General features: G+C 41.3%; 1 protein-coding gene across 1 annotated transcript in view; it reads left to right on the forward strand.

The window, feature by feature from the left end:
• The window catches only part of LOC139766169 (polycystin-1-like), a 303,003-nt gene that overhangs the window by 201,373 nt on the left and 85,632 nt on the right, over positions 1 to 15,998 (forward strand). Inside the window, exon 44 of the mRNA XM_071694439.1 lies at positions 5,689 to 5,831. Coding sequence (XP_071550540.1) covers positions 5,689 to 5,831 — 143 coding nt within the window. The remainder of the gene's footprint in view (positions 1 to 5,688; positions 5,832 to 15,998) is intronic.

Consider the following 15,998-nt stretch of genomic DNA (forward strand, 5'->3'; position numbering starts at 1 on the left):
TACTGCTGAGAGGGTTGATAGATTTGATGAGTATCCAAAGTTCTTTAGGCCTTTTAATGTGACACTAAAGAATGCCATTAATGAGAGGGGTTTGGACTTAAACAGTTGGAGAAGTAGGTTTTGCTTGGTTTCTTCCCTGCAAGGTTACTGCTTTGCTCAGGCTTTTCTTAACTTAATTCAACAAAACATATGAAACAAGCAGAAAGATAGAACTATAATTGTTTAATAAACATGGAATACAATGCAGTGCAATACACATCATTCTACCAACCTTTGAAATGAACAATGACAAATACTAACAGGATGATGTACATATGGAATACAGTAGTTACACAAAATATATCCTATTATTCATTTATTATCCTTAGTCGCTGTCCCCCGTATTAACGAGGAAGCACAAGGAAACAGACGAAAGAATAGCCCATCCCACCCACATACACATGTATATACATAAATGCCCACACATGCACATATACATACCTATACATTTCAACGTATACATACATTTTTTTTTTTTTTTTTTTTTTTTTTCCAAAAGAAGGAACAGAGAATTGGGCCAGGTGAGGGTATTCCCTCAAAGTCCCAGTCCTCTGTTCTTAACGCTACCTCGCTAATGCGGGAAATGGCGAATAGTTTGAATGAAAAAAAAATATATATATATATATACACATTTACATGTGCATACTTGCTGCCTCCATCCATTTCCATCGCCACCTCGCCACACATGAAATTACATCCCCCTCCCCCACACACTCACGTGAGATAGCGTTAGGAAAAGACAGTAAAGGCCACATTCGTTCACACTCGGTCTCTAGCTGTCATGTGTAATGCACTTAAACCACAGTTCCTTCTCCACATCCAGGCCCCCCAAACTTTCCATGGTTTACCTCAGACGCTTCACATGCCCTGGTTGAATCCGTTGACAGCAAGTCGACCCCAGTATACCACATTGTTCCAATTCACTCTATTCCTTGCACACCTTTCACCCTCCTGTATGTTCAGGCCCTGATCACTTGAAATCTTTTTCACTCCATCCTTCCACCTCCAGTTTGGTCTCCCACTTCTCCTCATTCCTTCCACCTCTGACACATATATCGTCTTTGTCAATCTTTCCTCACTCATTCTCTCCATATGACCGAACTGCATCAATACACCCTCTTCTGCTTTCGCAACCACACTCTTTTTATTACCACAAATCTCTTATACCTTTTCATTACTCACTCAATCAAACCACCTCACACCACATATTGTCCTCAAACATCTCATTTCCAACACATCCACCCTCCCCTGCACAACCCCATCTATAGCCCATGCCTCACAACCATATAACATTGTTCAAACCACTATTCCTTCAGACATGGCCATTACTGCTTTCCGAGATAACGTTCTCACCTTCCACACATTCTTCAACGCTCCCAGAACCTTCACCCCCTCCTCCACCCTGTGACTCACTTTCATTTCCATGGCTCCATCTGCTGCTGAATCCACTCCCAGATATCTGAAACACTTCACTTCCTCCAGTTTTTCTCCATTCAAACTTACCTCCCAATTAACTTGCCCCTCAATACTACTAAACCTAATAACCTTGCTCTTATTCACATTTACTCTCAACCTTCTTCTTTCATACACTGTACCAAACTCAGTCACCAACTTCTGCAGTTTCTCACCCAAATCAGCCACCAGCACTGTATCATCATCGAAGAGCAACTGACTCACTTCCCAAGCCCTCTCATCCACGACAGACTGCATACTTGTCCCTCTCTCCAAAACTCTTGCATTCACCTCCCTAACAACCCTATCCATAAACAAATCAAACAACTATGGAGACATCACGCACCCCTGCTGCAAACCAACATTCACTGGGAACCAATCACTTTCTTCCTACTCGTACACATGCCTGACATCCTTGATAAAAACTTTTCACTGTATCAGGCACCTTACCTCCCACACCATATACTCTTAATATTTTCCACAGAGCATCTCTATCAACTCTCATCATATGCTATCTCCAGATTCATAAATGCTACATACAAATCCACGTGTTTTTCTAAGTATTTCTCACATACATTCTTCAAAGCAAACACCTGATCCACACATCCTCTACCACTTCTGAAACCACTCTGTTCTTCCCCAATCTGTTGCTCTGTACATGCCTTTACCCTCTCAATCAATACCCTCCCATTTGATTTGCCAGGATTACTCAACAAACTTACACCTTTGTAATTTGAACACTCACCTTTATCCCCTTTGCCTTTGTACTATGGCACTATGCATGCATTCCACCAATCCTCAGGCACTTCACCATGAACCATACATACATTGCATATCCTTACCAACCTGTCAACAAACAGTCACCCTCCCTTTTTTTTATATATTCTACTGCAGTGACATCCAGAGCTGCCACCTTGCCTGTTTTCATCTTCCGCAAAGCTTTCACTACCTCTTCTCTGTTTACCAAACCATTCTCCCTGACCCTCTCATTTCACACACCACCTCGATCCAAACCTATATCTCCCACTGTATCTTCAAACATATTTAACAAACCTCCTCACTAAAGCACTCCTTGTTATTACCTCCCCATTAGCCCCTTTCACCAATGTTCCCATTTGTTCTCTTGTCTTATGCACTTTATTTACCTCCTTCCAAAACATCTTTTTATTCTCCCAAAAATTTAATGATACTCTTTCACCCCAACTCTCATTTGCCCTCTTTTTTTCACCTCTTGCACCTTTCTCTTGACCTCCTTCCTCTTTCTTTTGTACATCTCCCAGTCATTCACACTACTTCCCTGCAAAAAATCGTCCAAACACCTCTCTCTTTTCTTTCACTGACAATCATCCTTCTTCATCCCACCACTCACTACCCTTTCTAGTCTGCCCATCTTCCACCTTTCTCATGCCACAAGCACTTTTTGCACAAGCCATCACTGCTTCCCTAAATACATCCCATTCCTTCCCTACTCCCCTTATGTCATTTCCTCTCATGTTTTTCCATTCTGCACTCAGTCTCTCCTGGTACTTCCTCACACGTCTCCTTTCCAAGCTCACTTTCTCTCAACACTCCCTTCACTCCAACATTCTCTCTTCTTTTCTCAAAACCTCTACAAATCTTCACCTTTGCCTCCACAAGATGATGGTCAGACATCCCTCCAGTTGCCCCTCTCTGCACATTAACAACCAAAAGTTTCTCTCCCACGCGCCTATCAATTACACATAATCCAATAATGCTCTCTGGCCATCTCTCCTACTTACATGCGTATACTTATGTATATCTCGCTTTTTAAACCAGGTATTCCCAATCACCAGTCCTTTTTCAGCACACAAATCTACAAGCTCTTCACCATTTCCATTTACAATACTGAAAACCCCATGTACACCAATTATACCCTCAACTACCACATTAATCGCCTTTGGATTCAAATCACCCATAATTATAACCTGGTTTCATGCATCAAAGCTGCTAACACGCTCACTCAGCTGCTCCCAAAACACTTGCCTTTCATTATCTTTCTTTTCATGACCAGGTGGATAGGCACCAATAGTCACCCACATCAATCTAGAGTTTACTTTCTTACACTCTATCACATATTCCCACAATTCCTGCTTCAGGAGTAGTGCAACTCCTTCCTGTGCTCTTGTCCTCTCACCAACCCCTGACTTTACTCCCAGAACATTCCCAAACCACTCTTCCCCTTTACCCTTGAGCTTCGTTTCATTCAGAGCCAAAACATCCAGGTTCCTTTCCTCAAAAATACTTTCTATCTCTTTTTTTCTCATCTTGGTTACATCCACACACATTTGGACACCCAAGTCTGAGCCTTTGAAGAGGATGAGCACTCCCCACATGACTCCTGTTTTCCCTATCTCTAGGGATAGAGGAGAAAGAATACTTTCCACGCATTCTCCGCGTGTCGTAGAAGGCGACTAAACAGGACGGGAGCGGGGGGCTAGAAACTCTCCCCTCCTTGTATTTTAAGTTTCTAAAAGGGGAAACAAAAGAATGAGAACATATACTTATATAGCATTATCATAATCTGTGAATCACCTATAGCATGACAAATACTTGCTCAGATAGGATGATGAGTGCCTAGTACGTCCTGAACGATGCAGGGGATGCCTAGTGGTTGAGCCATCTATAGTGGTTGGGACCTCCTGCATAAGTGGGCTTTCAAATGCTGCTTCCATTTCCAGTGACTTGCACCGAAGGTCATCACCTATCTCAGCTTGGTTGAGTTGCTCAGTTGGTGCTGTGGCACTGTTGTGTCGTGGAATGGAAGGTTATTTTTCACCTTTATTGATAGTGCTGTCTTATGGGGCAAGATGTTATAGAGACACAGTAGTTTCCCCAACCATCAAGCAGTCACTATGTGCATATTCAGGGTTTACAATGATGAGCTCAACCCATCTGCTGTTGGGTCAAGCTTACTCTGATGTATTTGTCTTTGAAGAAGACCATACTGAGAGCTGTCAGCCAGGTGGTTATGGCTCGCCCAGTGACTGATATTCTTTGGTGATCAAAAAGCTATAAGTGAAGAGCTGTATTAGTGTCATTGGATAAGAAGAGTAATGAAATAGATGTTGAGGCTAGAAATGCTGTATCTATCATTTTATGTACAAGAGTTATACTTCACAGTGATTATTTGGGCCAAATGATTAATGTAAGTCAGATATAAATGGGAAGCTAGATGGGACTTGTGTTGCATTACTTTGATGAAGCAGAGTTAAGAGTAAGAAATGATAGAACCTCTGAAAGAGATGAGTCCCTACAGTTTTGGAACTTTGCCCTTGTGAAACAAGTAGATGATTACAAGTAAGTAATTACTAACACTTGCGCTACCTCGCAAACGCGGGAGACAGCGACAAAGTATAGAAAAAAAAAAAAAAATTAATAACACAGCATATCCTGTCCATTGTATGGCATGCATTTAAAATACTACCTCAGAGGGAAGGATGAACACCTGATGCTTGTTGGTTAATAGCTGTTTGCCCAGTTTAGGACTCAAACACGTGCTTACTGTTGACATTGCAAGTGATACAACCTACTACTGTAATATCAAGTAACCAGTACCCTAGTCACAAACTCTTGGCCATATTACAAAGTGGAAGCTTGTGATAAACAAAGGGTCAGGAATAGGAATGAGAAATTAATTTGGCAAGTTAGCTGGGAGGGTAAGAATTTAGTTGCTTTTGTACTGTGTGAGTCACTTCATTGTCGTATCATTGTAAAATGATCCCCTTGCTGCTTCTTATGGGTAGCTGTCCACAATTCTGGTGTTCCCCTGTGATAAGCAAAGAAAATATCCTGCATCTGTGTATATGGTGATTAAAAAAGATGTAAGAACAGAGAGGGAGGATATACCTTTTTGGGAGGTGAATTAGTAAATTTTTCTCTTAGTTCATTATTTTTGCTATCGAGCTGTCTTAATTCTTTTTTTACTGTCCTTTGCATACAGGCTAGCATTGATGTGTACTGGTTTGTACTCTGTTTCATGTGTCTGCACCCTAAGGGTAGACTTTCAAGAGGTGAACGTGGACATGAAACACTATCTAATTTGGTGATTAATCTCTTTATTTTTTCTCATTGATTCCTTCGTAGCTGCACGTCTCTTTCCATTTGAGGTAAATTTATTTATAACTCTGTTGATGAAGCATAGATATTTACAACTCATTTTATACAATTTCTTTTCAGATTGACCGCCTTTTACCAGTGGCAGGAAATGAGCAGAAAGAGGCTTTCAAACATCTCTTCAAAAACACTGCTAACAAGAACATTGCTGATGGTCACCTCTGGTTTTCTGTGTTCCTACGACCTCCACGATCACGTTTTACAAGGTAACTGATAATTTTCATCAATAAGCAACTAGGTGTACAGTTATATTAGATCTTAACTGGTGGCCAAAATCAGTTGATGCTCTTTATGAAATGTCAGCCAACATTAATTGAAGTTTTAACTTTTGCTGCCACCATTGCAATATCCTATGGACTTATTGTTCCATTAATATCCTGTTTAGGTTTTTTCCATCAATAAGAAGGTGTGAGAAAAAATTCTGCTATGTTTAGTATCCCTATAACCACCATTGTAAGGGCACAGTCATACAACTGAAGGTTATGCATACATGTTGTCCCCATTGAAAATACATACCCTTCGTAAGATTACCTAAGTTATCAGGTTGAACACTTATGATATGTTTCAGACATATCATCTGTCTAAAACATATATGTTTCTGAAACATCCCAGATATATGAAATACACTTCCCTTCCTTCACAATCTCTCCATTTAAACTCACACTCAAGCTCAGCCATCTCTTTCCTCTGCTAAACCTAATAACCTCACTTTTAAGAAAGAGGCGTGGTAGTATGAGGCATATTATGTATGAGAGAGCTGAAGCGGGTATGCTGATATGATTTAGAAATATGGAGAGGATGAGTTAGATGAAGATGACAAGGGAAAGGGGGATGCTATGGAGGAAGTGGAAGGATGGAGTGAAATACATTTTAAGGGTTTGTAGCCTGAACATACATGAGAGTGTGAAGTGTGAAAGGGATAGAGTGAATTAGAGACATCTACTGATAGGTCTCTCTGTTGTTTAGCTAAAGGCTTTGTTAAGAACCTCTGTCATGCTACTTATCCTTCACTTTTCTGATATGTTGTGGAAGATATTTCTCAGTGTTTTGATCTGAATTCATCAAATCATCTCCAGGAGCATGTGGAGAGGTCAGTGGAGCAGCTGGGAATAACTGGGTAATTGGCTGAGGCTGGATAGTACCACCAGGCAGACGTTCATGTAGTGCTGCACACTCATTTCTTGTAATGCAGTGCTTGTGCATATAGCTGTAGTATCCTGTCTCTGCCTGTGTCCTGGTTGTCGAGTTTCGTTGTTGATTTATTGATAATTAGTGCTTCGGTGGTGTTTAGGCATGTTGTGTCTTGCTTATGTCATAGTATTCTTGCAGATTTAACAATATTCTCTCATGTGAGGGTACTGTTATGCTTCTTGGTGTCATGTAGTTTGATAGCACCTTCTTGTAGTTGTAGAGTAAGTCTTCTGGATAATGTGCATGTTGTGCTTTGTACAAAGGGCTTGTTGGTAAGGTGCTTACAGTTTCCTTGCTGTCTTTTATATTTATAAACTATGTATCTTGTCTTTGGTACAGCTGGTTGCTCATGATCATTTTGTTTGCTTTTTTTGTTTCTGTAGTAGATGATTAGCTTGACTTTCTTGTTTTGTGTTGTGTGGTTTATGTTTGTGAAGATGACTTTTTGTAGTACACATTCATCTGCCTTATATACAGTTCACATCTGATTGCAGTAATATGTTTTGTGTGTCGTTGTGTTATTTGTAGTTTATGCTGCTGTAAGCTTGTTTTATATTGAAATATATTAGTTGATTGTCATAGTCAGAGATCTTGTGACCATTGTTGATGAGGGTCTGTTTACTACAGTTTTTCTTTGTGGAAGATATTCCAGTTTGATTTAGTCTTGTGTACTCACCGTAACATAGTGTTAATGACTCCTGCTTTGTAGTACTGGGTACATTCTTTAATAGCATGTAAACATTGGCCAAGGTCTGTGGGTTTCTTGTGAATGGAAGTTATGTAGCCATCAGTGTTGCCATTCACCATGATATCTAATAGTGATATCTTATTGTTGATGCTCATATCATGAGTGAATTTCAGTACTGAGTTCTAGTCCATTGTTGTCTCATACCCACTATCACAAACTTAACAGTGAACATGCGTGAAACAAACCTGCACACTCCCATAAGCTTGAATAGTCAACCACTTCCACTCAGCAGAACTCCAACTATAATAGATATCACATTTAATGCATTCATAACATTTACTACCCACCCCAAAAAATCAACACATAGGCCTTAAACAAAATAAATGTTTTCAGAACATAATGATGCTAGATTTGGTCGAGAAAGAATACCTTAGTATCATCTACACCAGTTCATCTGGTCCATCCTGAACTGGTCCTCACCTGTCTGGTTATCCACTTGGTCATAGCAAACATAACATAGCTTAAAGCCCCTCAAACATGCTCTCAGTACAATGACTGGCTTCCTGGAACCACAGACAGTCAGAAGTTACACCACAAACAAGAATACATTTAGTTCGTTCTCACTTCAACATGCTTAGCACTCCATTCTTTGCAGCAGAGCTAGGCTCTTCCTAACCCAAACACCCCCTAACCAACCATCAACCCCCAAGTAGAAAAAACTTACCCCTGCTTCACACTTCAGCAAATTGTATTTTCAGAACTTTCCTTCCCCAACAAACACAACATTGAAAAAACATATAAAGGACTCACCAACCATTAAACAACCTCCCTCTGACCCAGTGTTAAATTCTACCCCGCTAGACATGCGCTAATCTGAAATTACACTCCCTAAACATGCTTGAGTTACAGTTCACTCTTTCATATGTGAACAGGATATCACCTATCCCTCCAACATTACAAACACTGATTCAGACACTTCATGCTTAAGATGTAACTTTCATGCTGGAGACGTTGAACACTTACACCTCTGTTATCCTTCACTTTCTTCAGTCCTCAGTTGTCCTTCACTCACTGCACTATCCTCAGTTGTCTTTCATTCCCCTTACACTCCTCAGTTGTTCTTCACTCACCTCATTGTCCTTTCACTCACCTCACAACACTTCTTAACATGTGGTTCTCCTTGGCGGTTGTGGCTAGCTTTCTGATTCCTATAGGAGTCTCATACTAAGGGAATCTTGGGGCAGGAAAGTAAATATACATATACAGTAAACCCTTGATTTAACAGACCCTGATATAACGGATTTTGGATTTAATGGACTGGGCAGATAATAATCTCATGCAGCAATGCACATTTCATATCGTACTTGTTTTTGTTAGCATGGGGATATACTTGCTTTGTTTCAGTCTGTCTGCCTCAAGCTGTCGTGCAGTCAAGTTGTACATAGAGAATTGTGACTTAATTTATTGAATAATTTTGCAATTCTTACAATTCAAAATGGCATCAACTGATGGAGGAGTTCAAAGAAATCTTGAGAACTGTGTATTGTATTACTAAATATTGTATTAAAAAATGGCCCATAGGTTAAATTTGATTCAACAGACTTTCTGCAGTAACAGACACCCCCTCCCCCAATTAGTCTGTTTAATCAAGGGTTCACTGTATTTATATACATACTGTCTTTGATTCATGTATGAATATGATATTCAGTTAATCAATGATGTTCAAAGAATCTCTTGTCTACCAGTCAGTAGTGCCTTTATGAAAACTTTATTTTCTTTATTTTATTCTTTTTTAGCTGAGATGACATGGGCAGCTAAGGTCCTAAGCAAGGAGATCCCATTAATGCATGCATAGTGCCATTGTACAAAGGCAAAGGGGATAAAGGTGAGTGTTCAAATTACAGAGGAATAAGTTTGTTGAGTATTCCTGGGAAATTATATGGGAGGGTATTGATTGAGAGGGTCAAGGCATGTACAGAGCATCAGATTGGGGAAGAGCAGTGTGGTTTCAGAAGTCATAGAGGATGTGTGGATCAGTTGTTTGCTTTGAAGAATGTATGTGAGAAATACTTAGAAAAACAAATTGATTTGTATGTAGCATTTATGGATCTGGAGAAGCCATATGATAGAGATAGAGATGCTCTGTGGAAGGTATTAAGAGTATATGGTGTGGGAGGCAAGTTGCTAGAAGCAGTGAGAAGTTTTTTATCAAGGATGTAAGGCATGTGTACGTGTAGGAAGAGAGGAAAGTGATCGGTTCTCAGTGGATGTCAGTTTGCAGCAGGGTTGCATCATGTGTCCATGGCTGTTCAATTTGTTTATGGATGGGGTTGTTAGGGAGGTGAATGCAAGAGTTTTGGAGAGAGGGGCAAATATGCAGTCTGTTGTGGATGAGAGGGCTTGAGAAGTGAGTCAGTTGTTGTTTGCTGATAATACAGTGCTGGTGGCTGATTCGGGTGAGAAACTGCAGAAGCTGGTGACTGAGTTTGGTAAAGTGTGCGAAAGAAGAGAGCGGAGAGTAAATGTGAATAAGAGCAAGGTTATTAGGTACAGTAGGGTTGAGGGACACATCAATTGGGAGGTGAATTTGAATTGAGAAAGACTGGAGGAAGTGAAGTGTTTTAGATATCTAGGAGTGGATTTGGCAGCAGATGTAACCATGGAAGCAGAAGTGAGTCACAGGGTGGAGGAGGGGGCGAAACTTCTGGGAGCATTGAAGAATGTGTGGAAAGCGAGAACATTATCTCAGAAAGCAAAAATGGGTATGTTTGAAGGAATAGTTTTTCCAACAATGTTTTATGGATGTGAGGCATGGGCTATAGATAAGGTTGTGTGGAGGAGGGTGGATGTTTTGGAAATGAGATGTTTTAGGACAATATGTGGTGTGAGGTGGTTTGATCGAGTAAGTAATGAAAGGGTAAGAGAGACGTGTGGAATAAAAAGTGTGTGGTTGAGAGAGCAGAAGAGGATGTATTTAAATGGTTTGGTCACAGGGAGAGAATGAGTGAGGAAAGATTGACAAAGAGGATATATGTGTGAGAGGTGGAAGGAACGAGGGGAAGTGAGAGACCAAATTGGAGGTGGAAGGATGGAGTAAAAAAGGTTTTGAGTGATCGGGGCTTGAACATGCAGGAGGGTGAAAGGCGTGCAAGGAATAGAGTGGATTGGAATGATATGATATACCGGGGTTGAGATGCAATCAGTGGATTGAACCAGAGCATGTGAAGCATCTGGGGTAAACCATGGAAAGTTTTGAGGGGCCTGGGTGTTGAAAGGGAGCTGTGGTTTTGGCACATTATACATGACAGCTAGAGACTGAGTGTGAATGAATGTGGCCTTTGTTGTCTTTTCCTAGCGCTACCTCGCACGTGTGCGGGGGGAGGGGGTGTCATGTCATGTATAGTGGAGTGGCAACAGGAATGAATAAAGGCAGCAAGTATGAATTATGTAAATGTGTAAATATGTATGTCTGTGTATGTATATATATGTATACGTTGGAATGTATAGGTATGTGTATGTGCGTGTGTGGACGTGTATGTATATACATGTGTATGTGGGTGAGTTGGGCCATTCTTTTGTCTGTTTCCTTGCGCTACCTCACTAATGTGGGAGACAGCGACAAAGTATAATGAAAAATAAAATATATATATATATATATATATATATATATATATATATATATATATATATATATATATATATATTTTTATTTTATTCATTTATTATTCTTTGTCGCTGTCTCCCGCATTAGCGAGGTAATGCAAGGAAACAAATGAAAAAATTGCCCAACCCACCCATGTACACATGTATATACATACACATCCACACACGCACATATACATACCTATACATTGTAACGTATACATTCATATACGTACACAGACATATACATATATACATATACACATGCACATGGTTCATACTTGCCACCTTTATTCATTCCCGTCGTCACCCCGCCACACATGAAAAAGCATCCCCCCCTCCCCTCGCGAGGTAGCACTAGGAAAGGACAAAAGGCCACATTCATTCACACTCAGTCTCCGGCTGTCATGTGTAATGCACCCAAACCACAGCTCCCTCTCCATATCAAGGCCCCACAAAACTTTCCATGTTTTACTCCAGATGCTTCACATGCCTTGGTTCAATCCATTGACAGCACGTCGACCCTGGTATACCACATCGTTCCAAGTCACTCTGTTCCTTGCGCGCCTTTCACCCTCCTGTATATTCAGGCCCCAATCGCTCAAAATCTTTTTCACTCCATCCTTCCACCTCCAATTTGGTCTCCCACTTCTTGTTCCCTCCACCTCTGACACATATATCCTCTTTGTCAATCTTTCCTCACTCATTCTCTCCATGTGACCATACCATTTCAATACACCCTCTTCTGCTCTCTCCACCACACTCTTTTTATTACTATACATCTCTCTCACCCTTTCGTTACTTAATCAAACCACCTCACACCACATATTGTCCTCAAACATCTCATTTCCAACACATCCAGCCCCCTCCACACAACCCTATCTATAACCCATGCCTCACAACCATATAACATTATTGGGACCACTATTCCTTCGAACGTACCCATTTTTGCTCTCCAAGATAATGTTCTCCCTTTCCATACATTCTTCACTGCTCCCAGAACCTTCGCTCTCTCCTCCACCCTGTGACTCGCTTTCACTTCCATGGTTCCATCTGCTGCTGAATCCACTCCCAGATATCTAAAACACTTCACTTCTTCCAGTTTTTCTCCATTCAAACTTACCTCCCAATTAACTTTTCTCTCAACCCTATTGAACGTAATAACCTTCCTCTTATTCACATTTACTCTCAGCTTTCTTCTTTCACACACTTTACCAAACTCAGTCACCAGCTTCTGCAGTTTCTCACCCGAATCAGCCACCAGCACTGTATCATCAGCAAACAGCAACTGACTCACTTTCAAAGCCCTCTCATCCTAAACAGACTGCATACTTGCCCCTCTCCGAAACTCTTGCATTTACCTCCCTAACCACTCCATCCATTAACAAATCAAACAACCATGAAGACATTACGCACCCTTGCTGCAAACCGACATTCAGTGGGAACCAATCACTTTCCTCTCTTCCTACACGTACACATGCCTTACATCCTCAATAAAAACTTTTCACTGCTTCTAACAACTTGCCTCCCACACCATATATTCTTAATACCTTCCACAGAGCATCTCTATCAACCCTATCATATGCCTTCTCCGGATCCATAAATGTTACATACAAATCCATCTGTTTTTTTTAATATTTCTCACATACATTCTTCAAAGCAAACACCTGATCCACACATCCTATACCAATTCTGAAACCACACTGTTCTTCCCCAGTCTGATGCTCTGTACATGCCTTTACCCTTTCAATCAATACCCTCCCATATAATTTCCCAGGAATACCCAACAAACTTACACCTCTGTAATTTGAACACTCACCATTATCCCCTTTGCCTTTATATAATGGCATGCATGCATTCTGCCAATCCTCAGTCATTTTTACCATGAACCATACATACATTGAATACCCTTACCAACCAGTCAACAACACAGTCACCCCCCTTTTTAATAAATTCCTCTGTAGTACCATCCAAACCTGCCGCCTTGCCAGCTTTCATCTTCCACAAAGCTTTCACTGCCTCTTCTCTGTTTACAAACCATTCTCCCTGACCCTCTCACTTTGCACATCACCTCAACCAAAACACCCTATATCTGCCACTCTATCATCACACACATTCAACAGACCTTCAAAATACTCACTCCATCTCCTTCTCACTTCACCACTATTTGTTATTACCTCACCATTAGCTCCCTTCACCAATGTTCCCATTTGTTCTCTTGTCTTACGCAGTTTATTTACCTCTTCCTAAACATCTTTTTATCCTCCCTAAGATTTAATGATACTCTCTCACCCCAACTCTCATTTGCACTGAATCAGTGCATTACACATGACAGCTAGAGACAGTGTGAATGAATGTAGCCTTTTTTGTCTTTTCTTAATGCTACCTCATGGGGGGTGTGATTTTCTGTGTGGCGGGGTGGCGACGGGAATGGATGGAGGCAGCAAGTATGAATATATACATGTGTATATATGTATATATATGTGTATGTGGTGGTGAGGGTGGTGAGAGTAAGTGAGCTTGAGAAGGAGACCTGTGTGAGGAAGTACCAGGAGAGACTGAGTACAGAATGGAAAAAGGTGAGAACAATGGAAGTAAGGGGAGTGGGGGAGGAATGGGATGTATTTAGGGAATCAGTGATGGATTGCGCAAAAGATGCTTGTGGCATGAGAAGAGTGGGAGGTGGGTTGATTAGAAAGGGTAGTGAGTGGTGGGATGAAGAAGTAAGAGTATTAGTGAAAGAGAAGAGAGAGGCATTTGGACGATTTTTGCAGGGAAAAAATGCAATTGAGTGGGAGATGTATAAAAGAAAGACACAGGAGGTCAAGAGAAAGGTGCAAGAGGTGAAAAAAAGGGCAAATGAGAGTTGGGGTGAGAGAGTATCATTAAATTTTAGGGAGAATAAAAAGATGTTCTGGAAGGAGGTAAATAAAGTGCGTAAGACAAGGGAGCAAATGGGAACTTCGGTGAAGGGCGCAAGTGGGGAGGTGAAAACAAGTAGTGGTGATGTGAGAAGGAGATGGAGTGAGTATTTTGAAGGTTTGTTGAATGTGTTTGATGATAGAGTGGCAGATATAGGGTGTTTTGGTCGAGGTGGTGTGCAAAGTGAGAGGGTTAGGGAAAATGATTTGGTAAACAGAGAAGAGGTAGTGAAAGCTTTGCGGAAGATGAAAGCCGGCAAGGCAGCAGGTTTGGATGGTATTGCAGTGGAATTTATTAAAAAAGGGGGTGACTGTATTGTTGACTGGTTGGTAAGGTTATTTAATGTATGTATGACTCATGGTGAGGTGCCTGAGGATTGGCAGAATGCGTGCATAGTGCCATTGTACAAAGGCAAAGGGGATAAGAGTGAGTGCTCAAATTACAGAGGTATAAGTTTGTTGAGTATTCCTGGTAAATTATATGGGAGGGAATTGATTGAGAGGGTGAAGGCATGTACAGAGCATCAGATTGGGGAAGAGCAGTGTGGTTTCAGAAGTGGTAGAGGATGTGTGGATCAGGTGTTTGCTTTGAAGAATGTATGTGAGAAATACTTAGAAAAGCAAATGGATTTGTATGTAGCATTTATGGATCTGGAGAAGGCATATGATAGAGTTGATAGAGATGCTCTGTGGAAGGTATTAAGAATATATGGTGTGGGAGGAAAGTTGTTAGAAGCAGTGAAAAGTTTTTATCGAGGATGTAAGGCATGTGTACGTGTAGGAAGAGAGGAAAGTGATTGGTTCTCAGTGAATGTAGGTTTGCGGCAGGGGTGTGTGATGTCTCCATGGTTGTTTAATTTGTTTATGGATGGGGTTGTTAGGGAGGTAAATGCAAGAGTTTTGGAAAGAGGGGCAAGTATGAAGTCTGTTGGGGATGAGAGAGCTTGGGAAGTGAGTCAGTTGTTGTTCGCTGATGATGCAGCGCTGGTGGCTGATTCATGTGAGAAACTGCAGAAGCTGGTGACTGAGTTTGGAAAAGTGTGTGGAAGAAGAAAGTTAAGAGTAAATGTGAATAAGAGCAAGGTTATTAGGTACAGTAGGGTTGAGGGTCAAGTCAATTGGGAGGTGAGTTTGAATGGAGAAAAACTGGAGGAAGTGAAGTGTTTTAGATATCTGGGAGTGGATCTGTCAGCGGATGGAACCATGGAAGCGGAAGTGGATCATAGGGTGGGGGAGGGGGCGAAAATCCTGGGGGCCTTGAAGAATGTGTGGAAGTCGAGAACATTATCTCGGAAAGCAAAAATGGGTATGTTTGAAGGAATAGTGGTTCCAACAATGTTGTATGGTTGCGAGGCGTGGGCTATGGATAGAGTTGTGTGCAGGAGGATGGATGTGCTGGAAATGAGATGTTTGAGGACAATGTGTGGTGTGAGGTGGTTTGATCGAGTGAGTAACGTAAGGGTAAGAGAGATGTGTGGAAATAAAAAGAGCGTGGTTGAGAGAGCAGAAGAGGGTGTTTTGAAGTGGTTTGGGCACATGGAGAGGATGAGTGAGGAAAGATTGACCAAGAGGATATATGTGTCGGAGGTGGAGGGAACAAGGAGAAGAGGGAGACCAAATTGGAGGTGGAAAGATGGAGTGAAAAAGATTTTGTGTGATTGGGGCCTGAACATGCAGGAGGGTGAAAGGAGGGCAAGGAATAGAGTGAATTGGAGCGATGTGGTATACCGGGGTTGACATGCTGTCAGTGGATTGAAGCAGGGCATGTGAAGCGTCTGGGGTAAACCATGGAAAGCTGTGTAGGTATGTATATTTGCGTGTGTGGACGTATGTATATACATGTGTATGGGGGGGGGGGCCATTTCTTTCGTCTGTTTCCTTGCGCTACCTCGCAAACGCAGGAGAAAGCGACAAAGTATAATAAATATAAA

This window comes from Panulirus ornatus, chromosome 57 (genome assembly GCF_036320965.1).
Source record: "Panulirus ornatus isolate Po-2019 chromosome 57, ASM3632096v1, whole genome shotgun sequence".
NCBI classification, from domain to species: Eukaryota; Metazoa; Arthropoda; class Malacostraca; order Decapoda; family Palinuridae; genus Panulirus; species Panulirus ornatus.